Source organism: Saimiri boliviensis, chromosome 17, assembly GCF_048565385.1.
Source record: "Saimiri boliviensis isolate mSaiBol1 chromosome 17, mSaiBol1.pri, whole genome shotgun sequence".
Classification (NCBI taxonomy): domain Eukaryota; kingdom Metazoa; phylum Chordata; class Mammalia; order Primates; family Cebidae; genus Saimiri; species Saimiri boliviensis.
Window position 1 is genome coordinate 70,546,531 of NC_133465.1, and position 22,571 is coordinate 70,569,101.

The 22,571-nt window shown below is 64.4% G+C and overlaps 2 protein-coding genes across 11 annotated transcripts in view; one reads left to right on the top strand and one right to left on the bottom strand.

The window, feature by feature from the left end:
• The window catches only part of BAIAP2 (BAR/IMD domain containing adaptor protein 2), a 78,070-nt gene extending 68,446 nt beyond the window's left edge, over nucleotides 1-9,624 (top strand). For 2 of the 7 annotated variants that reach the window (XM_039477009.2, XM_010342321.3), the window contains 2 exons: nucleotides 248-282; nucleotides 9,167-9,624. In XM_039477009.2, the coding sequence (XP_039332943.1) occupies nucleotides 248-282; nucleotides 9,167-9,236 (105 nt within the window). In that variant the 3' untranslated portion in view covers nucleotides 9,237-9,624. Of the gene's footprint in view, nucleotides 1-247; nucleotides 283-715; nucleotides 1,000-2,572; nucleotides 2,619-9,166 lie in introns of those variants that run through there. The other 5 variants (XM_074389046.1, XM_039477010.2, XM_039477011.2 and 2 more) reach the window with 4 other exon arrangements.
• A 904-nt stretch (nucleotides 9,625-10,528) lies between these two features.
• Nucleotides 10,529-22,571, bottom strand: part of AATK (apoptosis associated tyrosine kinase) — a 43,744-nt gene continuing 31,701 nt past the window's right edge. For 3 of the 4 annotated variants that reach the window (XM_074389043.1, XM_003931657.4, XM_074389044.1), the window contains 11 exons: nucleotides 21,181-21,260; nucleotides 20,601-20,719; nucleotides 20,392-20,479; nucleotides 19,323-19,456; nucleotides 17,876-17,960; nucleotides 17,679-17,800; nucleotides 16,211-16,360; nucleotides 13,235-15,839; nucleotides 12,964-13,117; nucleotides 12,511-12,699; nucleotides 10,532-11,678 (listed from right to left, as the gene is read on the bottom strand). In XM_074389043.1, coding sequence (XP_074245144.1) covers nucleotides 11,638-11,678; nucleotides 12,511-12,699; nucleotides 12,964-13,117; nucleotides 13,235-15,839; nucleotides 16,211-16,360; nucleotides 17,679-17,800; nucleotides 17,876-17,960; nucleotides 19,323-19,456; nucleotides 20,392-20,479; nucleotides 20,601-20,719; nucleotides 21,181-21,260 — 3,767 coding nt within the window. In that variant the 3' untranslated portion in view covers nucleotides 10,532-11,637. Of the gene's footprint in view, nucleotides 11,679-12,510; nucleotides 12,700-12,963; nucleotides 13,118-13,234; nucleotides 15,840-16,210; nucleotides 16,361-17,678; nucleotides 17,801-17,875; nucleotides 17,961-19,322; nucleotides 19,457-20,391; nucleotides 20,480-20,600; nucleotides 20,720-21,180; nucleotides 21,261-22,571 lie in introns of all 4 variants that reach the window. The other variant, XM_039477017.2, reaches the window with a different exon arrangement.

Sequence of the window (22,571 nt, forward strand, 5' to 3'; positions counted from 1 at the left end):
TGCACACAGTCTGACTTGGCCGCTGGCTGGAGGAGGCATCCCCATTAATTTGGGCAGTCATCACTTCACCACAGGGACCAGGGCTCCAGGCAGGCCCCTGAGTGCTGGGCCAGGAGATGGGGAGCCTTCCAAGGGAACAGGATTTGAACCCTGCCCAGGCGGGATCACTGCGGGTGTGTACAGGCACCGGAGGGGGGTGACCTCAGCCCCGTCACCTGGCCTGACCTGTTTCCACCTTTGCCCCCAGGGTCTGGAAGACTATGGATCGAGGTCCATGAGCAGGTAAGGGGCCTTTCAGACCTGTCTGTGGGACCATGGTGGGTCTGCAAGAGGCTGGGTCAGGGCAGGTCCCTCTCTTAGGACCTGGGGTCAACTCTTGTTCCTTTAGGGCCCAGCCTGGCCCTTCACCCCTGCTAGAGCCGGGGACGCCCCCCAGGGCCTCCTGCTCTCTCCCAGTGGCACAGGACGCCCCCTGGGCCCTGCCCCTCTTTCCTGGCATCAGGCCAGCCCCATCCATCCGTGTCAGGCAAGGACAGGGTTGGGGAAGGTGGCTAAGGGTGCCATTGATGGCTGGGGCTGCAGCCTGTGCTCCACCCTTGTCCTGGGCCTTCCCTGAGGGAGCTACTGGAAGGGGCATTGCTGGGTGCGGGCGGATGCGCCACCGGTGGCTGGCAGCAGTGTGCAGCTGGGCAGCCGTCCTGTGCTTTGTTCGCAGTGGCAGCGGCACGCTGGTGTCCACAGTGTGAGGACGCTGACCCCGGGCAGCCGCTGCTCTGAAGAGCTTCCGCGCCGTCCCCCCGGTCTCCGTCCGTTTTCCTCCTCAGCTCTCGCTGGTTTGTTCTTGGGTTTTCTTTCCCACCTGCCCCCTGCCTTTTGGTTGGTGACCCCAGACTCTGTGATCCCACAGGGTCCATGGTGCTGCTCTACCCGCCCCGTGTTCGCGCGCCCCTCCCCGTGTGTCCCAGCCTTTCGAGCAGAAACTGCCAGGCAGGACCCACCCTGCAGTGTCTGTGGCACTCTGCTTTTCTCAGACTCGCCGTGAGCCAGGTCTAAAGTTTGAAGAAAAAGAAAAATATTTAAAAAAAAAAAAAAAAAAATGAAAAACGGGAAAAAGGACTTTTTTTCCTGAAAAACAAAACCCGATCTGCATGGACTCTGGTGTGCGCACCGCTATCTCGCATCTGACTCCCTGGCGCGCTGGCCTCTGTCCGGACGGGGAAGGCGCTGGCGTCCCTGGCCGCCCTGGCCCCCGTCAAGGGCTGCACAGGGAAAGGGGGCTTGTGCCAAGCTCAGGGGGCCTCCTGAGGAAACCGGCCGCTCCTGTGAGGGAGGCCGGGCCCAGGCACCCGAGGGCTTCTCCCTCTGGACGCCAAGGGCCAGGTGTACATAGAGCAGAGAGGCAGGGTGGCGTTGCCTCCTGTTGGGCACCAGCAGGAGGGAGGTCCGGGACAGGCGCTGCCCGGCCGCACATGGACATTCCAAAGACCTCCAGAGACCACCCCACCCCCACATTCCTTTGACCAGCCTTGTGAGGGCATTGAAGCTGCCCCGGGCTACCTGGCTGCCCGGGGCAGGGTCTGCGGGCTGGGCCTGGCCAGGGGAGGGCAGCTCTGGGCACGCCACACCCAGGCCTCCCACCTGGGAGAAGCAGGCAGTCCCTGCCTGGTTCTTCCTAAACGCTCTCGTCTTTTTGTGTGTCTTGGTGACTTTGGAAACAAACACAGTGGACTCAGTGGCTTCCGGTATTGTCTCTTCACACACTGAACTCTGGGGAGTGGGCACAGGCCCCGCCTGCCTGCCGCTGGGGGCCCCGGGAAGCCGAGACGCTCCTTGATCTGATGTGGTTTAGCAAAAGCCTCCCGCACACCTCCCCGTGGACTGGGACGTGGCTGGTAGTGTTTGTGTGGGAGCAGCTCAAGCCGCGGACTGCGCGACGTTAAGGAAAACGTGGCCGGACCGGGCCCCGTGTAGAGACCCTTCCGCGCTGGCGCTCCTGCTGCGCTAAAGATTCCAAATCCAGGGGACTCCATGCTCAATGGATGAATGTAGACACAAAAACAGCAACACTTGTATGAAGACGTAAAGTGCTCCACATATTTTTTCCTGTTTCCTTTCCTTTTTTTAAAATCGGAATTGTGCCCTGTACTGCAGTTACTTGTTGGAATAAAAGTTTTATTTATTGCACGAGTTGGGTATGGACCTCTTTCCGGTACCCGGCGTGCAGCTGGGCCACGGGGGCCCCGCCTCGTGCCCGTTTCTGCCGGGTACTTTCTCGACACTCTGTCGCCTGCTGGAGTAACCTGGGCTTGCAAACAGTGCCAGCCTGGCGACAGTCGCGCACCCTGACGGGGTTCCGGGGGCCCGTCGTCCCCGGGGAGAGTGTGGGCTGCCTCACGGCTGAGGCGGGCTCCGCAGGCGCCGTCCGTCTGCAAGGGCCGGTGCCCCAGCCGTGTGCCCGCTCCGCGTGCTCCGGGGTCCGGGATCTCCTCCAGGCAGCTCGCCCGTGGCCCCTCCTCTGCGCCGAGTCCCAGACCCCGTGCCGCCTCCAACTGAGCCTTGTGTTTCCTTACAGCGCTGATGTGGAAGTGGCCAGACTCTGAGCCGCCTGACTAGAGTTAGTAAGTTGCCTGACGCGCTTGTGCGGTCAGTGGCCTCTCCAGCGGCTCTACACGGGCCCTCTGGCCTCAGCCACGCAGCCTGGGTGGGGAAGGCCCAGCTGCCTGGTGGGGCTGGGGGTCCGCCGAGCCTGCCTCTTGCTCTGGGTGTCGGGCCTTCTCTCCCGGGTTCCCTCCTTGGGTTCATGGTCTCCTTCCCCCTATCTTGGAAGCTTGTGGGCTCTGGCTGGCTGCGCCTGGGGCTCCCCCCACTGTTGGGTGTGGCTCTGGCCCTGACCCTCTGTCTGGTCCTCTCCCGCCCTGCCGGCCCTTCAGTTACAGTCAAAGGGTGACTGTGGCAAGCAGCTGCCACCGGGCCTCTCCCACCTGACCCGCAGCGCCGGCTTGGGCTCCTCTGGGTGTGCCTTTGGGACTGTGGTTGGGGTCCTGGGGACAGCCTGGGGGAGCTCCATGGCCACTGGGGCATGCTGCTTCTGTCCCCCAAGCCCCACAGCGTGGTCCCAAGACACTGGCTGCATCTTGTCTGGCTCTGCAGACCTGGAGGCTGCTGGGTCCAGGTTGGAGCTGATGCTCACTCCGGGGCGCTGGGCCTCTCTGGCTCCAGTTCCGGTGGGACTCTGAAGTCGGGGTCTGAGCCTGTTTCCTCCAGGGTTGAGGGGGCCACTTCCCTGGTTTCCAGTGTATACTTGGGATGTGCCAGGCTGTGCAGGAGCAGGCCCTCTGCCCTCATGCCCATACCTTCCAATCCCCAGCACCTGCGTCTGGGCAGGTCCTGCTTCCCACCACCCTCCTGTCCCCAGGGTGCTGGAAGAGTGGCTCCGCAGAGCCAGTGCCCACGTCCTTCACAAAGGACGGCAGTCCCCAAGTGTCCCTGGTGGTCACAGCAGGCATCCCGGCCCATGGCAGCCAGGCCACAGGCAGATCAAAGACCCCGTCCTGTGTAGCTGCCTTTCTGTGGTTGAGATTCAGGACGAGTTCTGTAGGTTTGTAGAAAACTGCCGCTGAAGCACGGGGACTGGATGGGGGTGCCCTGGGCTGGCCCGGGCTGCCACCTCGCCTTCCTCCTCCATCTTCCTCCCTTCCAAGACCCCCTACTTCCCCAGGTCCCTCTGAGCTGAGGGGGCTGTGCTGCCCTTGCCTGGTGAGGCTTGGGAGGGGTGAAGGCTTGGAGGTGAGGCTGCAACAGCCTCTGTCAGGGACCACATCCCTTGGTGGAGGGCAGAGACCCAGGTGGCAGTGCCAGTAGGGCGGTGGTGCTCATCTCAGCCCAGCACTGCACCCCAGCGCCAGGGGTCAGTCTCCTGGCCACACCATCAGCCTGGTCTGACAACTCAGCTGGGATTGGAGGTGTCGAAAGCCACTTGCAGTTGGTCAAGGGACTCCCCAGCTGTCGCCACCCTGCAGTGCCCCAGCTTTGGGCCCTGGGAAGGGGGCCTTGGAATGAGAGTGGAGGGCTGAGTGCCCCTGGCCATTGTCCACATTCCTTGTCAGTGAGGCCCAAGCACTCACGCTAGACTGGATTCCAGAAGGGCTGACCTTCTGAAGACATGGAGGAACAGTTTTAAGTGGAGGCAGATCAGCCCCTGTCCGCCCACTTCTGGTCTGGCGTCGCCTCACTGGTTGCAACACACTTTGTGATGGCTCCGTTTCTCCTCGGCATCTTTCTGTTTCATGTTCAAGTCGTCGGTTCAGGAAGTGATCCTAGGTAGCTGCCCACATTCCGAAGCGCACCTAGGTTCTGCTTGGCTGCAGTGGGAAGCTGCTCTCCCTTAGGGAGCTGGACTCTGGGGATGGGAGCCCTGAGACATGCCAGGAGCCACCCATGGGCTGGCGGGCGTTCCCAGCCCCTCAAACTCCAGCTGTGAGAGACCTCCTGACCAGCTCCTTCCTGGCAGAGGTGCCCACGCCCAGGCCTCCTGGCCCCAGCTGGTTCTGTGGCGCTGGCATCCATGCCTTGTGTAAAAGCTGCCAGTTGGCTGGGCACAGTGGCCCATGCCTGTAATACCAGCACTTTGGGGCAGGCGAGAGGATCTCTTAAGCCTAGGAGTTTGAGATCAGCCTGGGCAACATAAGGAGACCCCCGTCTCAACAAAAAAATTTTTAATTAGCCAAGCATAGTGGCATGCCCCTGCAGTCCCAGCTTCTTGGGAGGCTGAGGTGGGAGGATTGCTTGAGCCTAGAGGTAGAGGTTGCAGTAAGCTGTGACTGTGCCACTGTACTCCAGCCTGGAGGACAGAAAAGACTGTCTCAAAATAATACAATTTAAAAATTACAAAAGCTACTGCTCACCCCTGCGGCCTTGCTTAGGAGGCTCTGATGGGTGCCTCTCAGTGAGGAGAAAGAGCCCAGAGCCTCTGTATCCTGAGGCCAGCGCCCTGCCCACCCCGCAGCTCCCCGAACGCAACGCAGGCCTCCTCAGGGCCATCTGTTCTTGGATGTGTCCAGTGACTTTCCTTTGCCGGCTCAAGAGGTGCTGGTGGTGTCACTGGGTAGTTGGTGAGAGGTGCTGGTGGTGTCACTGGGTACTCGGTGAGAGGTGCAGGTGGTGTCACTGGGTAGTTGGTGAGAGGTGCTGGTGGTGTCACTGGGTACTCGGTGAGAGGTGCTGGTGCTGTCACTGGGTACTTGGTGAGAGGTGCTGGTGCTGTCACTGGGTACTTGAGGTGCTGGTGCTCACTGGGTACTTGGTGAGAGGTGCTGGTGCTGTCACTGGGTACTTGGTGAGAGGTGCTGGTGCTGTCACTGGGTACTTGGTGAGAGGTACAGGTGGTGTCACTGGGTAGTTGGTGAGAGGTGCTGGTGCTGTCACTGGGTACTTGGTGAGAGGTGCTGGTGGTGTCAGTGGGTACTCAGTGAGAGGTGCTGGTGCTGTCACTGGGTACTTGGTGAGAGGTGCAGGTGGTGTCACTGGGTAGTTGGTGAGAGGTGCTGGTGCTGTCACTGGGTACTTGGTGAGAGGTGCTGGTGGTGTCACTGGGTACTCGGTGAGAGGTGCTGGTGCTGTCATTGGGTACTTGGTGAGAGGTGCAGGTGGTGTCACTGGGTAGTTGGTGAGAGGTGCTGGTGGTGTCACTGGGTAGTTGGTGAGAGGTGCTGGTGCTGTCACTGGGTACTTGGTGAGAGGTGCTGGTGCTGTCACTGGGTACTTGAGGTGCTGGTGCTCACTGGGTACTTGGTGAGAGGTGCTGGTGCTGTCACTGGGTACTTGGTGAGAGGTGCTGGTGCTGTCACTGGGTACTTGGTGAGAGGTACAGGTGGTGTCACTGGGTAGTTGGTGAGAGGTGCAGGTGGTGTCACTGGGTAGTTGGTGAGAGGTGCTGGTGCTGTCACTGGGTACTTGGTGAGAGGTGCTGGTGCTGTCACTGGGTACTTGGTGAGAGGTGCTGGTGCTGTCACTGGGTACTTGGTGAGAGGTGCTGGTGGTGTCAGTGGGTACTTGGTGAGAGGTGCAGGTGCTGTCACTGGGTAGTTGGTGAGAGGTGCTGGTGGTGTCACTGGGTACTTGGTGAGAGGTGCAGGTGCTGTCACTGGGTAGTTGGTGAGAGGTGCTGGTGGTGTCACTGGGTACTTGGTGAGAGGTACTGGTGGTGTCACTGGGTACTTGGTGAGAGGTGCAGGTGCTATCACTGGGTAGTTGGTGAGAGGTGCTGGTGGTGTCACTGGGTACTTGGTGAGAGGTGCAGGTGCTGTCACTGGGTACTTGGTGAAAGGTGCTGGTGGTGTCACTGGGTAGTTAGTGAGAGGTGCTGGTGCTGTCACTGGGTAGTTGGTGAGGTGCTGGTGCTGTCACTGAGTACTTGGTGAGAGGTACTGGTGCTGTCATTGGGTAGTTGGTGAGAGGTGCTGGTGCTGTCACTGGGTAGTTGGTGAGAGGTGCTGTCACTGAGTAGTTGGTGAGGTGCTGGTGCTGTCACTGGGTAGTTGGTGAGAGGTGCTGGTGCTGTCACTGGGTAGTTGGTGAGAGGTGCTGGTGCTGTCACTGGGTACTTAGTGAGAGGTGCTGGAGGTATCACTGGGTAGTTGGTGAGAGGTGCTTGTGCTGTCACTGGGTAGTTGGTGAGAGGTGCTGGTGCTATCACTGGGTACTTAGAGGTGCTGGTGGTGTCAGTGGGTACTTGGTGAGAGGTGCTGATGCTGTCACTGGGTACTTGGTGAGAGGTGCTGGTGCTGTCATTGGGTACTTAGTGAGAGGTGCTGGTGCTATCACTGAGTAGTTCGAGGCACTCACTGCCCAGGGCCACGTCCTACAGGAGGTAGGGCCTCTCACGTGTCCTCCGGCAGGGACCAATGTCTGTGGCTTCCGCACAGTGACCTTGCAGTGGCCTTGGGCTCTGAACTTTGTCACATCCTGTTGGCTCAGGCTCCCACCCGCAGCACAGCCGAGCTCCCCGCAAGCCTCTTGGGTGTCTTTCCCAGACAGCTGGGGGTGGCGGCCTGGGCTGGGGAGGCAGGGACGCCCAGCCCCTCCATGTGGGCCTGCTGTCCCAGCCAGCCTTGGCAGGCTCTGGCCTGCGCTCTCCCCTTTCCGCTGCCCCTGCTGCCCCTGTCAGGCTGAGACTGGACACAGTATTTGCAGCCCCAGCCCCGGGGTCCTCAGCCAGCAGTGTGGACGGTTCAGCACGCTCCGCCTGGTCCCAGCGTTCTGGGAGACGAGACGAGACAAGTGCAGGTCAGAGAACAGCCCGCAGCATCCTAACCCTGCAGCTCTCCGAGGTCTCGCCTGCCCACGTGTTTGCTGCCGACTTTCTGGTGAGAACGGGTGTGAGTCAGGGCAGGAGTGAGAACCACTTGGCCGCACTGCCCTTGGCACTGGTCTGTGCGAGCTGCATTTCCCCATTTTTTTTTATTTTTTGAGACAGGGTCTCACTCTGTCACCCAGGCTGGAGTGCAGTGGTGGGAACACAGCTCACTACAGCCCTAACCTCCTGGGTTCAAGCGACCCTCCCACTTCAGCCTTACGGAGGTGGGACCGCAGGCATGCACCACTGTCCCACGCCTGGCTAATGTTTTATTTCTTAGTTTTGAAGAGACTGGTCTACTTTGTGCCCAGGCTGGTCTTGAACTCCAGGGCTCAAAGTGGTTCCTCCTGCTTTGGCCTCCCAAAGTACTGGGATTTCAGGCAGGAGCCACCATGCCCAGCCAGAGCTCCCTCTGGACCCCGGGCCTGGGTGGAGACTCGGGCCACAGAGCACTTCCCTAGGAGTGAGTCTAACCTGGCAGGGAGGCAGGGCATGGACAGACGTCACTAATGGAGGTGGAGTCCTCACCATCGGGCCCCAGGCAGCCCCTACCCAGGCCCCCTGAAGGCAAGAAGCTGCACAGATCAAAGCCAAAGGAAGCCGGGAATCCAGCATACCCTGAGGCTCCGGCTCGTTGACAGTAAATCAAAAGATCCTTTCAGTGGGGTGCCAATGCTTAGATGCCATCTGGGAGTCTCAGAGCCTTCCGCAGACCCATCAGTCTCTTCCCGCATACTTTATTAAAAACTCACAGTCCGAAGTGTTTCAGGTTCTTAGAAAACACAGTCCTCAGGAAAGCTTAGGGCCCTGCCCCCGCCCTGTGCGTCTTCCTGGGCAGCTGGACAGAGCCCTGCCTGCCCGCCCCGGGGCTGCTCGTGGCTGCCTGGGCTCCTGTGGACGCAGCTGTGCCAGAGGTGATTCCGCTCCAGGTAATAGCTCAAGAGTCTGAACACGGCTTTGCCAGAGCACAGTCCTGTGCCTGCTGCGCCTTCATGTCCATGTGCCATCTGTGCTGTCGCCCTGGGAGCTGCCTGACACCCCCATCCTGCCTGTGCTGTCCCTGCCTGGGGGGTGGGGACTCCAAACAGAAAGGCCCAGGAGCCCCGTCATCCGTGCTCATCTTGTTCCATTTCAACTTCTTGTCTTGAGTCCTATCTGTGCATCCGCTGTGGCCCTGGGGATGTAGAGGAGCGGGCAGCACCCCTGGGGTACAGGTGACTGAGTGAGCGAGCCATCAGCAGGCCTGGGCTGGCCAGCTGCACTGCAGGGGCCACAGGTGTCCATCTGCAGTCCTGTGGGTGCTGCAAACCTGACCTACCTTTCTCTGGATGCCCCCATGCCAGGGCTGGGCGCTCTGCCAAGCTGTGTTCCTGGGTGTGGGCCTGGCCTGGCAGGGGGCTACCAAACTGATGTGTGCCCGGTTTGGGGCTGTCTTGAGTCTCCAGCCTCAGTGGTGGTATCCACCCCTCACTGGGAGGGCACAGCTGCCCTGCCCACCCATGCTGTTGGGAGGGTGATGGATCGGGGTGGGGGCACTCTGCCTCGTCTAGGGCACATAGGGTAAGCAGAGGGTGGTGGAGCTCGGGGTGAGGCAGCCTTGCAGACAGCGCCTGGCTCTGCGTGTCCGCCAAAGCAGCTTCTGTTGTCTGTGAGCTCTGTGCCCTGAGACTGCACCACAGGGGTCCCGCATGGGGATCCGGGGGCACCACAGGGGTCCCGCGTGGGGATCCGGGGCATCGGGCAGCCCAGGTGCCACAATTCACACATGACTCCTTCCCGAAATTAAAACCACTTTTTTCTCTTCTCTCTCAGGAATCCCTTTGCCCACGTCCAGCTGAAGCCGACGGTGACCAACGACAGGTCTGCCCCCCTCCTCAGCTGACGGCCACGTCTGCAGCGCTGCCCACCCGGCAGCCTTCCCCCCACCCTCCCATGTAGCCTGTTCTGTCATCACTGTGCATCCTGTTTAGGGAGCACCCAGCCCCTGCTGCCTGGCCTGCCCTACTTGAGCCTAGTCTGGGCTGGGTCCCAGCTGTTCTGGGCAGGGCCAGGCAGAGTGGGGCACAGGCCCCTGAGAGGCCGGGACCCATTGGCTGCGCTGCCCAGGGCCGAGGGGCTGCCTCTTGAGGGTACACACCTCTGGTCACATGGCCCTGGAGCCCTGGGCTGCCCCTGGGTCTGGGGAGGCTGTTCGGCCAGCTGGTGGCTGGGGGCGGGGAGCCTGGCTGCCATGCTGCTTCCTCTGCTTAATAAACAGGCTGCCCCTCCTGGACCAGGTGTGATCTGTCCGCCCAAGGGCCAGGAGGCTGGGAGCACCGGGAGGGAGAGCCCGCACCCTGTGGCTGGAAGATGAACGTCCCATAAGCACGTCGTAACTCCCTGCAGGCCCGGAATGTGGGGCCTGGTCCTCCCCATGCCTCTCGGTGGGGCTCTCCTGGGTCTCTCACTACCACCAGCAGTGTTGGGGGGCCTCCCCGGGCCCCTTCTGCCTCTGGGCAGGCCCCAGTCTCCTCCCTGCCTGGCCTCCCAGTGCTCTTCTGTGGCCAAAGGCGGGGTGTCTGTCAGGTGCTGTGCTGGGTCACCAGCCAGGTGCTTGCTGGCAGGTAAGGGCTTGCTCACTCCCAGGCTCTGCCCCAGGACTCCTGCAGGCACTGGGGAGCTCTGTTGGAATTGGTGATTTTAAAACTTCATTATCAGATCTGTGCTGTTCGACACTGTCAGGTGAAATACAATGTGGTGAGCTGCACTGGTGACAATAACTCTTACCTGGGGAGTGGTCTCAAGCAGAGCTTGCTCCTCACAGACCCTCTGAAAAAGGCTCTGGAGCCCCCAGCCCACCTGCAGCCACTCATCCCTCAGACAGGAAGCTGCGGGGTCGGCAGGCTGGGACAGCACTTGACAGCTGGCGGGTGGAGGGTACAGGGGCCCAGCTGTGCTACTCGCCTGCCTCTGACTGCCACTCTGGGCCCAGGGAGGCATCGAAGGGCAGGGAGGAGGGCGTCCCGAGAGGCTTGTGGCTCCCCTCTCTTCGCCTGTCCCTACAGGCTAGTTGTGCGGGCAGCAAGGGAGACCCGCAGGGTCTGCAGCCCCGGTGCCTGGGCATGGTAGTGCCAGAACACCATTCCCTCCACCAGGGCTGCCCAGGACGGTGCGGGGAGGGGTGGGTTCCTACCCCAGCCAAGGCACAGTCCCACCTGTTCAGGACTTTATCTGCAGATCTCAGAAGAAAACACACAAAGGCTTTTTTTTTTTTCTTAGCTTCATTTCTCTTAAAAAACAAAAAAGGAACAAGAGAACACTGCACCAGCATCCTAAGTCTCAAACAAAACGAAACCAAGTCCCCTGCAAAGCAGCAAAAACCTGACATCTCTTTGGCAACAGTAACTTTAAATCACCCCACTTCCACTCGCTCCAACCACAGCAGTTAGTTAGAAAAATATTCCCTGTGCTGCCCGGCCCAGCCCCCAGCCCCGCCACCGGCCCTCTCCCTGCAGGTAGGAGCCCCCAACCCTGACTGCGGGATATGGCCCCCTTCTCCTTTGGCAGCTGGGGCACAGGACCAGGCAGTGCCCTGCAGAGGAGAGCTGCCCGCACCATCCTGCCAATGGCACCTCTAGAACAGGGCCTTCGAGGCAGGAGTGCAGCCTGAAGGCCCCTCCACCCGATCTCTTTGCTGCCCACCGTGACCACAGCAGGGCCCAGGCGGGAGCAGCCCATTCCCTGGGGGAAGGGTGGCTCATGGGCCAGCTGAGTCAGTGAAGGGAAAACAGCCATGGATTTTGAGATGCGGGCAGCGGAGACAGGACTGACACGGGCGTCCAGGGCCACTCCTCGCCCTGAGCCACCAGGAACCAGGCAAGAGTAGAGGCTCGGGGGTAGAAGAGGCTCAAGCCTGCCCATGCCTCGTCCTGTGAGCACACTGGAGGAGTCACCCAAGGCCAGGCAGCCCCAGCAGCAGACACGGTGGGGGCCACCCAGGGGCACTGGCCTCTCTTGAGAGTGTGTGTGTGTATAGACACCCACTGTGGCTTCGGGCACCCCCAGGGGCTAGCTGCAAACCCAGACGCCGGCGAATTCTGCCCCCAGGGCGAAGCGTGGTCCATCTACTGTCCAGGGCCCTGGGCCTCTCAGCTCACCAGCTTCTCCAGGACACCGCGTGGGGCAGAGGCACCCAAATGTGCTGCCACCAGGACATGGTCCCCACCTTCCCGGTCACCATCTTTGCTGCTGCCTGGCAGGGGCTCCGCTGATGCCAGCCTCGAGGGGCGCGAGCGTCCCGCGTCTCAAGCCTCTTTACTTTTGCCCACGGCACCTGCTGCAGGGCCTGGCAAGGAGGACAACAAAGTGAACACGGTGTCCTGAGACCCCACGGCTCCCGCCTGGCCTCCAGCCCAGGCCCGCATACAGGCCGGCCAGGCCCCCTTCCCGCAGCAGATCTGGCTGTGCCTAGGTGGGAGGTGGACCCATTTCTCCTGCTCCTGCATCGCTGTACCCAGGCCAACAACACTGAGGCCTGAACAGGAAGGGGATCGCCACAGTCATGCAGTGGCCTCCTGATGACCTGCCTGCTTGTTCAGCCACACACAGGCCACCCTGCACCAGGGGTGAGGCTGATAGGTCCACCCGTCCCCTAAGGCTATAGCCACAGGCCAGGGTAGCTAGGGAAGGGTGGGTCTGGGAGGGGTGGAAGATGGCCGGGGCTTCTCCGAGGAGGTGGGAATGTCAGGCATCAGGCATGTGGGCAGGGGCTGGACCCGTAGGGACACCTGATAGAGATGACCCATCTTGGGGCTGAAGCTGACAGTGGAGGGGCGTGGCCGAGAGCGGTGGCTCAGGCCTCCAACAGGATTCCACCTGCCGGGTGGGGGATGCTTCGGTCTGCGGGGGCTTCTGGCTGGGAAGGTTCTGGTGGGAGGGGCTGCGGCAGATCTCGGGGGCAGGGTCAGGCAGGAGAGCCGGGTACAAGCACCCAGGGTCCTGCTGGAAGGGAGAAGGCAGGCGCCTGAGGGCCAGGTGCAGTCCAGGCTAGGTCTGGGGCAGGGAAGGGGCTGGCCCGGCCCGGCCCGGCCCGGGACCCAGACGGAGGGGACCCGTCCTCGGAGCTCTGTGCCCTGCCTCGCACGCGGTCCTCCACCGCAGCCTCACCCAGGCCTCACCTTTCACGGACTCGGCATCCGAGTCGGACACGTGCGTGATGGAGAAGCGGGACGCAGGCGCTGGCGACACCGTAAAGCGCGAGAGGGGCGCGGGTGCAGCCGGGGTGGGCGCGGCCGGGTCCAGGGCCGTGGCAAAGGCTGTCTTGGCTGACATCAGCGGGAAGTCGTCGTCCCACGTGAACCCGCCACCTGCAACGCGAGTCACTGCGTAACTCACGCCTGCAGCCTGGGCTCCCACAGCCTTGGGCCTAGCCCCGCCTCCCGTGACGTCACACACCCAGGCCCCACCTCCCGCGCTGCACGGACTGGACCCGCCTTCCATGACGTCATGGGTCCAGCCCGCCTCCACGACGGCGCGGTCTCCTGCGCGCCGCGGACCAGGTGCACCTCCCATGACGTCACGGGACAGCCCCGCCTCCCATGACGCCACGGGCCAGCCCCGCCCCTGCTCACCCTCTCCCGCTGTGGAGCCCTGCGGGGAGCTGTCATCAACCCCCTGCTGCTGCCGGCCGGGGGCGCTGGGAGAGTCGGGGCTGCCCGTGAGGAATGTGGGCGGCGACTCCTTAGCGCCTGGGAAGGGCTCCCCGAGCTCCCGGGCGGGGCTTTCCTGGAGGGATCAGAGAACACCAGGTGGCTCGGCCGCCCGGAGCCGCGGCCGCTCCCCCCTCATCCTGCAGGAGCGTGACCCCCAGCCCCGCGCAGACCCCAGGCAGCGGCGGCCCACCTGGTCGAAGAGGTAGACGGTGACGTCGTCGAAGAAGGACACGGCCTTCTTCTTGCGATCCAGGTCCTCGCAGAAATCCTCGGACAGCAGGCTGGGCATCTTGAGCAGGCTGCGCAGGTTGCGCGCGCTCTGGCTCTCGGCCACCACCACGGGCACCGCCGGCGCCTCCTCCTCACTGTCCTCGCTGGGCTCCTGGACGCTGTAGCAGCGGAGCTCCTCGTCAGACTCGTCGCTGTCCTCACTGTCCTCCTCTTCCTCCTCCGGCCGGCCCTCCAAGGCCGCAGGGAGGGCGGGCAGAGCCAGGCGGAGTGGGGCTCTGGGGGCGCTTGGGCCACCCATCCGCTTCTGCGGGGCTGGCCCTGACAACAGTCCCGGGGGCCCCTGGAGCTGCGAGCTGTCACCTTCAGAGCTCAGTAGAACCGGGGTCAGCAGGAAAAACTGGGAGCAGCCGGGGCTGGGCCCAGGCGGCACCTCGGCTGGGTCTTGGGGCTCCAGAGGCTCTGGGCCCAGGCCGGAGGTGCAGGTGCTGGGCTCTGGGAAGGACCCCTCCAGCCGCAGTGGTGGGGGCAGCGCCTCCCCGGGGCCAGAGCCCTGCGCCTCCCTGGGAACCCCAGGCTCAAGGGAGGCCTGCATAGACGGCTGCCCAGCGCTGGGCAGGCGCAGCTCTGGCTCGGGAGCTTGGTCCCCGCTGCCCTTATCCTCTGGACCGGAGGTGGCCTCGGCCTCGGCTTCCAGGTCTGAGAAGTACGCCGAGTCTCGGTAGGGGTTCTTCTCGCTGAGGCCACTGAGGGAGGCGGAGAGCCGCGTCTCGGGCCCAGGGCCCTCGCTCTCTGAGGCCAGCTCTCCAAAGGCCTGGGGCTCGCAAGGATCCTGCGCCTCCTTGAGCACAAACTCGGGGGACTCGTAGTTCTCCGTGTCATACCCACTGTCCAGCGCGCGGGGCTGCCCTCCAGGGGGGCCGGCGGCTGATGGGCTGAAGACCTCATAGCCACCGTCGCTGGCTGAGGACGGGATGTCCAGGGAGTCCAGGGAGTCAGGGGTCCCCACCTGCTTCTGCAAAGAGCGGAAGGCTGGCGCTGCATCCGGCCTCTCGGCCTGCGGGCCATCGCTGGACGTGTCGGTGAAGACGCCCGAGGTGGCCTCAGCCGTGTCCTCGTCCTCACTGCTGGGCGCCTCCACCTCGGGGGAGTCGTTGCCGCCATTCAGGGCAGAAGCCAGCTCGGTGACGGACGCCTCGCCACCAGCAGCAGGCGTGGGAGAGTCAGGCAGGGCATCAGGGGCACTGGCCTCTTCCGAGGGAAGTGGGGCGCCCTCCTGGGATGGGGAAGGAACAGAGGGAAGGGGCAGGCGGGGTCCAGCACTGCCCTCAGCGTCAGTGGCAAGCTTGGGCTCTGCCTGGGGTTGGTCACCCCCACTACGGGCTGCTTCTGTCCAGCAGGTTGTGGCCAAGCAGGGAGCAGGTGCCAGGCTCTGGGCAGGGCATAGATGGGGGAGGCTAGGGCAGCAGCCTGGCTCCTGGGCAGAGGAGGCTGCCTGCAGCCCACGCAGACACTCCCCAGGGTCCGCCGGCTCGGGGGAGGCCCTTGGGGTCTGCTTTGGGCTGGGGCAGCCGTCAGCGTAGCAGCCTGCGGAGCCCAGGTCCCAGGACTCTGGACAGCGGCTGCCACTGTTGTTGTTGGCGGACACGTTGGATCGCCAATGTCCACGCTGGGTGGCCGTGCGCGCTCCCACCTCCTCCAGCTCCTCCTCACCCGGCAGCGGCAGCGGCGGCGCCGCCGAGCTCCCCAAGGGGGACGTGCCCAGTGGGTCCTCGAAGAAGGGTGGGCAGAAGGCGGCCACGCCCCAGTCTGCATCCTCGGCTCCGCCCTCTGCCAGCCTCCGGGGCCCCGCCGAGGGCGAGGGTGAGCCTGAGGGGCAGGGCGGGTCCTGCGCCAGGCTTCCGCGAGGGTGGTGTTCGCCGCGGCCCCCGGGGATGTCGGCGGGCGGCCCGTGGCCCAGCAGCGGCTCGGTGGCCAGCGAGGCGGCTGCACTGCCGTCAGAGTCGTCATTCTGGTCCGCGGAGGTGCGGGCGCCGGGGGCGCAGCCTGCGCAGTCGGGGTCGTGGCCAGCGGCGGGCGCGGCCTCCTCCAAGCGGATGAAGTACTCGCTGCCCAGCGAAGGGCTGTGCGCGCTGAGCACCGGCACCACGCCCGGGGGCGCGCCGTCAGGGTCCGGGGCGCACAGCTCCTGCAGGCGCACAGCGCGGCCCGGGCTCGGCATGGCGGGGAAGGCCTCGGCACCGCAGCCCGCCTCCCACTTGTACTCAAAATTGAGGCCTCGGCTGGTCTCGGTCACCGTCAGCACGTCGTCGCCGTCCGCGTGGAAGCCGTCACCCGCAAACTGCTCCAGCAGCGGGAAGGACGAGGCGGCGGCGAGCTCCACCGGCCCTGCCAGCGCGGGCCCCCCCACGCCGCCCCTGCGGGGCCGCAGAGCGCGCCAGCGCCGCTCGAACTCCTCCTCCGCCTCGGTGGCGCCCTTGGCGCACAGGTAGGACAGCAGCAGGTGCACCTCCTCGGCCGTGGGCCGCTGCTCTGGCTGCAGCCAGCAGAACTGCATCACCTCATACCTGCGAGGAGGTCCCGCAGGGGCCGCATCAGAGGTGCCGCTGACCGGGACCGCGTCAGGGGGGGCAGAGATGGGGTTCCCCTAACTCCCAGTGCCTTGCGGGCATTAAGGACATCTCCCACTTAATTCAGTGATGCCCCAAATCTGCCAAAGCAGGCCCAGCAGCGTGGGAGCAGGAGCGGGGCTGGGCACTTCCCTCGGCCTTCCCTCCCTGCACACAGGGGTGCAGAGGTGGCGGGTGGAGGCCCTACCAGAGGGGAGGGGAGGCCAGGGAGGGCTGGAAATCCAGGGGGTCAGGGTGAGCCGCCTCTGCCTAGGGATCAGGATACCTATCTCGGCCTGGCTGTCCGGGGCAGGCGGTGGGGCCCTCACCAGCGATCCGACAGGGTCAGCTGCAGCTGGGGCTTGGGCAGTTTGAGCTGCTGCTCCCGGACCGCATACGCCAGCACCTGCTGGTCCGAGTGCTGAGGGTAGGGCTGCGCGCCCAGCTCAAAGAGCTCCCAGATCGTCACGCCCAGGGACCTGCGGGGCGACAGCTGTGAGCCAGGGCCAGGCACAGCCTGCCATAGCAAGGGCCGCACAGGACCCCCAGGGCACCGAAGGGGCAGCTCCCACCATCACACCAGTGCCTCAGGACCAGGGCTGGGTACCTCCCCAGCCACCCCTCCCCGGGACAGCCCTTCCTTTCAGCAGAGAGAAGGTGCGCCGGCCAGGCCCAAGCCCAGCAGCTGTGAAGCCTGCACGGAAAGGCCGTGCTGGCCACTCCACCTGCTTATCCACTCATTCATTCACTGGCACAGAGGAGGCCAGACACTACTAGGTGGGAGACCTGGAGGGCAGGCGTGAAGCCCGGAAAAGGACAGGGCAGGACCCACACCTGCAGGGGACTGAGGGAGCGGACGGAGGAGACGAGCCAGGCAAGCATGGGCAGGGAGGGGAGAGCCAGGGGTGCACAGGGCATGCAGGCGGGCACGGCAGCTGAGGTCTGCTTCCCCTGGGCTGTGGCCTTCCCTGGCTGCTTTGGGCCCTGGCTATCCCGAGATGCTGCAGGGTGAGAAAGGTGATTTGCCAAGACATCACGGTGGCCTTGGCCAGAGCCCTGTGACGAGACCCCAGCGGTGGGCAGGCCAGGAAGGGGCACCTTTGTGGAGAGGTGAGGACGGGAGGAGGGGCAGTGACTTAGGGAGGGGGCCTGGCCTGTGGGTCCAAACTCTGAGAGTTCCCCAGGAGGAGAAGGTGGCCAGACCAAAGCCTGGAAGCCGGGAAGCAGCAGAGGTAGGTGAGGGCAGGAAGGGCGCCCACCCCCGGGAGACTACTCCCCGAGCAGCTCGATCCCCCGCTCCAGAGGCTGCACCAGGTGTGAATGAATGCTCCAGGCTGGGCGCTCAGGATGGGGGCTTCCAGGATGCAGTTGTGAGATCCCAGCAGCCCTGCTCTGTCACCGCCTCTGCCTGGCACGGCCTGACCTGCACTGCTCTGAAAGCAGCCAGCAGCAGCCCTGACCAGAATCTCTCCAGGGACAGCTACACGTGAGGACCCCTAGCCCAGGACAGGTCCCCCAGCAATGCTTAGAGTGGCCTTTTGACCCTGTATGTGTGCTCTGACCTAGCCATGGATAGATGGGTGGGTGTCAGCCCAGGGGTCCCTGGCACACCCTGTCAGGGTGGCATCTCCACCTGTCTGGGGCTGCCACCCAACCAGCCACCTAGGCCACTGGCATGTGGCCACCACAGGTGGCTCCAACAGCCCCCACGACCTCACTGCCTGTGGCCACAGTTTGATGCAGGTGTGTGGGTGACCCTCGGCCTTGCCCCCACGGCCCCAGCAGGGCCACACTCACCACACGTTGCCGCTCTTGGTCTGGTCCACGACCAGCAGGTTGCTGTGCACCTCATCCACCAGCTCGGGCGCGATCCAGCGCAGAGGCACCCACAGCTGGTCGGCGGTCACAAAGTAGTCCTCCTGCGGGCACAGGGCCGGGTCACCCCTGCCGGCGCGGGCCCCACCCCGGCGCCCAGCCCAGCCCGGCCCACTCACTCTGTACTTGCAGTGAGCCAGGCCGTAGTCACCTATCTTCACTGTCAGGTCCGCCGTGAGCAGGCAGTTCCGCAGGGCCAGGTCGCTGCAGGCAGGGCAGGGGCAGGATCGGTGGGGTGTGCCGGCGGGGGGGCGCCCCCACAGGAGTCCTTTGCCAACACCTGGGTGGCTCACAGTCCAGGCGGGAAGGTGTGTTGGAGGCGCTGCCACCCCCACCCCTGCCCAGGGCCCTGTCCCTGCGCCCAGCCCAGAGACCTGCGGCAGGACTGTGTGTAGACCTCACATGTTCCAGTGCAGACAAGAATAGGGCGGAGAGAGGGGAGAACTTGCCGGAACCCACCCCAGACCCGTCCACGCTTCTCTGGGGCCAGCAGCCTGCCGGGCTGCCCTAGGAGCACTCCCTCCAGGACCCTCTCTTCCCAGCCCTGCTACACTCTCACCCTCAGCTCCCCAGGAGGCCAGAATTGATGGGGAAACTGAGGCCTAGAGTGTCCCAGAGATCCTGCCGGCTGCCAGAGTTCAGGTTCAGGGTCCAGCCCTGCCACGCCCACTCAGGGCTGGAGCTCACTTTCACCTGAGCTGCCACTGGCCCCAGGGTTCAGGAGGGCCTGTAGAGCACGGGGGTCACCCCCAGTACTACCTCTGACCCAGCCTGCGTGGCGGGTGGTCACGTGGGTGTGAGAGGGCACAGTACTGGAGTAGATAGTGCCACCCCTGCCATATTACACCTGTGCTCGGGACTCAGGGTGAGACAGAGCCCAACCCAGCCTGTCTCTCCCCACATAAAGCCCATGTGTGTACCAGGGGATTGCTACAGGGCCACGTGTCCTGGGCCTATGGGGCGGGGCTGGGGGCAGGTCGGCTGGGGCACGGCAGGCAGGTCGGGAGGCTGGCAGCTGCCCTCTTCAACAAAATCACTGATGCTGGAGTCGCGTGAGTCATCACTCAGCACCAGGATATTGTTGGAGAGGACGGCCGTGCGGCATCTGGGGCTGGCGGGGCCGCGTGTCCTTCACCACTTCTTCCAGCATGTCCCCCGGGGTCCCCAGGGGCCAGGCATCCCGGCCTGAGCAGAACAGAACCCTTCCTCCCATGCAGGGCCTGCTAAGCCCTCTCTTTGGGGCCCCAGGGAGAGAGTGTGGGGTCGATGTGGGGCCGCAGGGTGGTGGCTGACTGCCTTGGGGACAGAGGACGGGCCAACTTGACAGTACGCGTTTTTTCATCTACACCTGCAAAGTGGGTGTCAAACCATCGTCTTCCCAATTATTCAAAATGTCATAAAATCCCTCTGCATAGTGGTCGTTTGAAGCTGCATAAAAGGGACCTGGCCAGTCCCCACAACGTCCATGAGGCAGGACCCGCCCCTCTGCCCTTCCTTCCAGAGAGGGGCCGAGGCACAGGGAGGGGCCTGGCCTCGGGCTTCCCAGCGCGGCCCGCTCACCCTCACCTGTGCACACAGTTGTTGCGATGCAGGTGCAGGACGCCGCAGGCCACCTCGCAGGCCATGCGCTGCAGGGTCAGGGGGTCAGGCGCCATGGACTCCGCCACCCGGCAGCTCCTCAAGTAGCCCTTGAGATCCCCCTGCAGAGAGGGGGTGCGGCAGAGTCACCAGCAGGCTGGGGACTGGCCACCTGGAAGGTCCCTGCATACCTCCCCAACTCCTCCACCCCCACCCACAGCAGCTGCCCAGAGCAGCCCGGGGCCCTGCGCCCCCTGTGGCCGGCACCCCCGGGCCCTGCGCCCCCTGTGGCCGGCACCCCCCGGCCCTGTGTCGCCTGTGGCTGGCACCCCCCGGCCCTGCGCCCCCTGTGGCTGGCACCCTCGCCAAAGGCTTCCTCTATACTGCCCCTCAGCCAGCTCTGGGCAGCAGGAGTGCCTTGTCCTGTGCTACAGAAATGCAGGGCCCGAGAAGATGTGCCTGACAGAGCCTGGGGCTGGTGGCTGAGGGTTGGCCAGCAGTCCCTGGCCTGCCAAAAGCCCAGCTCCTGGGAGGACTGATGTCAGGAGCCCAGACGCCAGCGTGCGAGGGCCCCCGTCCCGGGGGAAGCCAGCCGGGACCCAGCCCAGCCGAGCGCAGCCTTCGCTCAGCACGGGAGCTATGTGTGTGCGAGCGGTGGGAGGTGAGTTCGGGGGTAAAGTGCAGGCCCGGGCCTCCCGGCCGCCTGGGAAAGTGGCCGGCCCCAGCCCCTATGACAAACGCAAGCCCAGGTGGGCTGGTGGCCCCCCAGCTAGCCTGGGATGGCTCTTTCTGAACCACAGGGCACATGGGCAAGCAGCTGGCAGCTCCCCAGGGGCAGAGAGCCCCAGTCCAGGCCTGTCCTGTGCCCAGCCCCCACAGCCCCTCCCCGGTGAGGCTGGGTCTCCCCCAGGCCTCCTCTGGAAGGCTGTGGGGCAGGGTCCCGGGGTCGCGGCTTTAGGGAGGATGTGAGGCCCCTGGAGCCAGGGTGGCACCGAATGATAGCAGGGCAAGGGAGGAACCTGGCTCAGCGAAGCCCGCACCCCCCGGCAGCGCTCACCAGCGGGCAGAACTCCATCACCAGCAGGTAGGGCGTCACCTCGGCACACTGGGCCAGGCACTGGAGCAGGTTGCTGTGCTTCAGGGCCCTGCGGGAGGGGACAGGCGGCCCCTGACTGGGGAGTGGGGGGAGGGGGAGGCAGCTGCGCAGGGAAGGGGCAGGGAGGGGCCGTGGGACTGCGTGGGCCTTCGTGCGGGCTGGCCTCCCACCTGTAGGGCTGCGCCTCCTCTAGGAAGTGAATCTGCTCCTGCACGCTGGCACTGGCCTGCAGCTCTTTTACCACCACCTGGGCGCTGCTGACACCCGAGTTCACCTCTCCCAGGAACACCTGCCGGGCAGAGTCACCGGTGGCCACGCCGCCCCCGCGAACGCAGCCTCCAGGCCTTACTCTGCTCCCACTCGCCCCGGCCCCCTCCTCCGCCACTCCACTCACTGCAGCGTGAGCTGTGGGTTCTGGACTCTCCCGGTGACCCCTCTGGCTGCCGTATTCTGAGTCTCTGTGCTCGTCTTCCCCCAAAGCCCCCCACTGCCCTCTCTCTCTCTGGGGGGCTGAAGTGAGGGAGAGGGACCCAGCTGTCTCGTTTAGGCCGGCATCAGGGGGAGGCCAGACCAAGAGGCGGCCCCTCTCCCTCCCAGGGCCCCTCCCCAGGCACCTCTGACCCCAGGACCCCCTAGGGAGAAAGGGATTCAGCCAGAATCCCTGGGGAGGGGTCCAGCAGGGCCCAGGGCCTGCGCCGAGTCCCTCCCGCCCCCCAGGCCGGAGCACCAGCTCCCGGCTGGGTCACGCACCTTCCCAAACCAGCCGTGGCCAATCTCCTTCAGGTACAGGAGGCTGTGCCGGCCCAGGTCCGCGGACTTGAGGAGCTGCACTGTAACCAAGCAGGGGGCTCAGGGACCCCGCACGGCCTCCGCACCCCCAACTTCCTCACCCGGCCCCTGGAGGGGCTGCCCGCTCGGCTGGTTCTGGCGAGCTGTCCTGAGTCCCCAGTGCCAGCCGGCAACCTTGGGGTCACCATCAGGAGCCGGCGTCTCTCCAGAGCAGGGGCAGCTGCTTCCCAGAAAAGCCACGGAGCTGCAGCCTCCATCCGGGCATCTTTCCGGGTAGGTCTGGAGAAGGTGCCTGAAGCCACCGGGAGAGCCGGGCCAGGGACAGCAGAGACAGTAGGTGGAGCTGGACCCGCCACAGGGGCCGCAGCAGGCAGGCAGTGTGGCTGAGCTGGAGGCTGGGGCCACAGCACAGGAAGGGCACTGGCTTGGCCCACCCCACCCTGCCGCAGGCTGGCATCCCACGCCTGGCACACCAAAGGCTCCTTTGTTGGGGGCTGCTTGGCACAGCCCCGCACGGAGCACACTGGCCCATTCTCCCCGAGGCCAGGCCGGGTGAGGTCAGCGGGAGGAAGGGTCAGTGAGGCCTGGGATGAAGGGGCCAGCGCTGGCAGAGCCCACCCACGCCCGCCTACCCCCTGAGGGATTCCCCGAATTCTGCTCCCACGCCAACCACCCGGAGGGCTGATGGGGCTGTGTCTGAGCCCAGCTCCCAGGAGAACCCAGGGGAGGGGGCTCCTTCCAGGCCCAGTGACCCAGAAAACATGGAGGTGGAACAGGGCATAACCGAGGCTGTGGGCCCACCGGGTGCTGCATCCTCTGCCCAGCCTGTCTGGACGCCCCTCTGACCCTGGGGCGCCCAGGCCCTCACTTTCCCTGACCATGGGTGCTGAGACAGCTCAGAGGCCCTGGCACCGCAGGAGGCAGGGGACGTCCGTCCTCTGCAGTCCCCAGCGGCTGGGGCCACCGCCCAGGCTTCTCCCCCATGACCATGGGGCTGCTCTTCTGGCCTCCTCCCAGTGTCTCCCCTCCATAGAAGCACATGCCCCCAGAAAACTGAGACCAGAGCTGCCAAGGTGGGGAAACAGGTAGCCACTGTCTTCTTCCGGGTCCCTGTCCCCCGACCCCGGTCCCAGGGATAGTCCACCAGAGGTGGATCTGAGAGTCTTCAGGGCCAGGCGCATACCTGCCCCTGGACCCAAGGGCAGTACCCCCTTGGGAGGTCCTTGGCAGCTCCCAGCAGGAGCAGCGCAGAGCTCCGGGACCCCCCAGCCACGCAGGAAGGGCAGGGGGCCTCATGTGCTGAGAGGGTGGCTGCAGGTCTCTGGGCCCAGCAAGTGCCAGCCCCAGTTCCT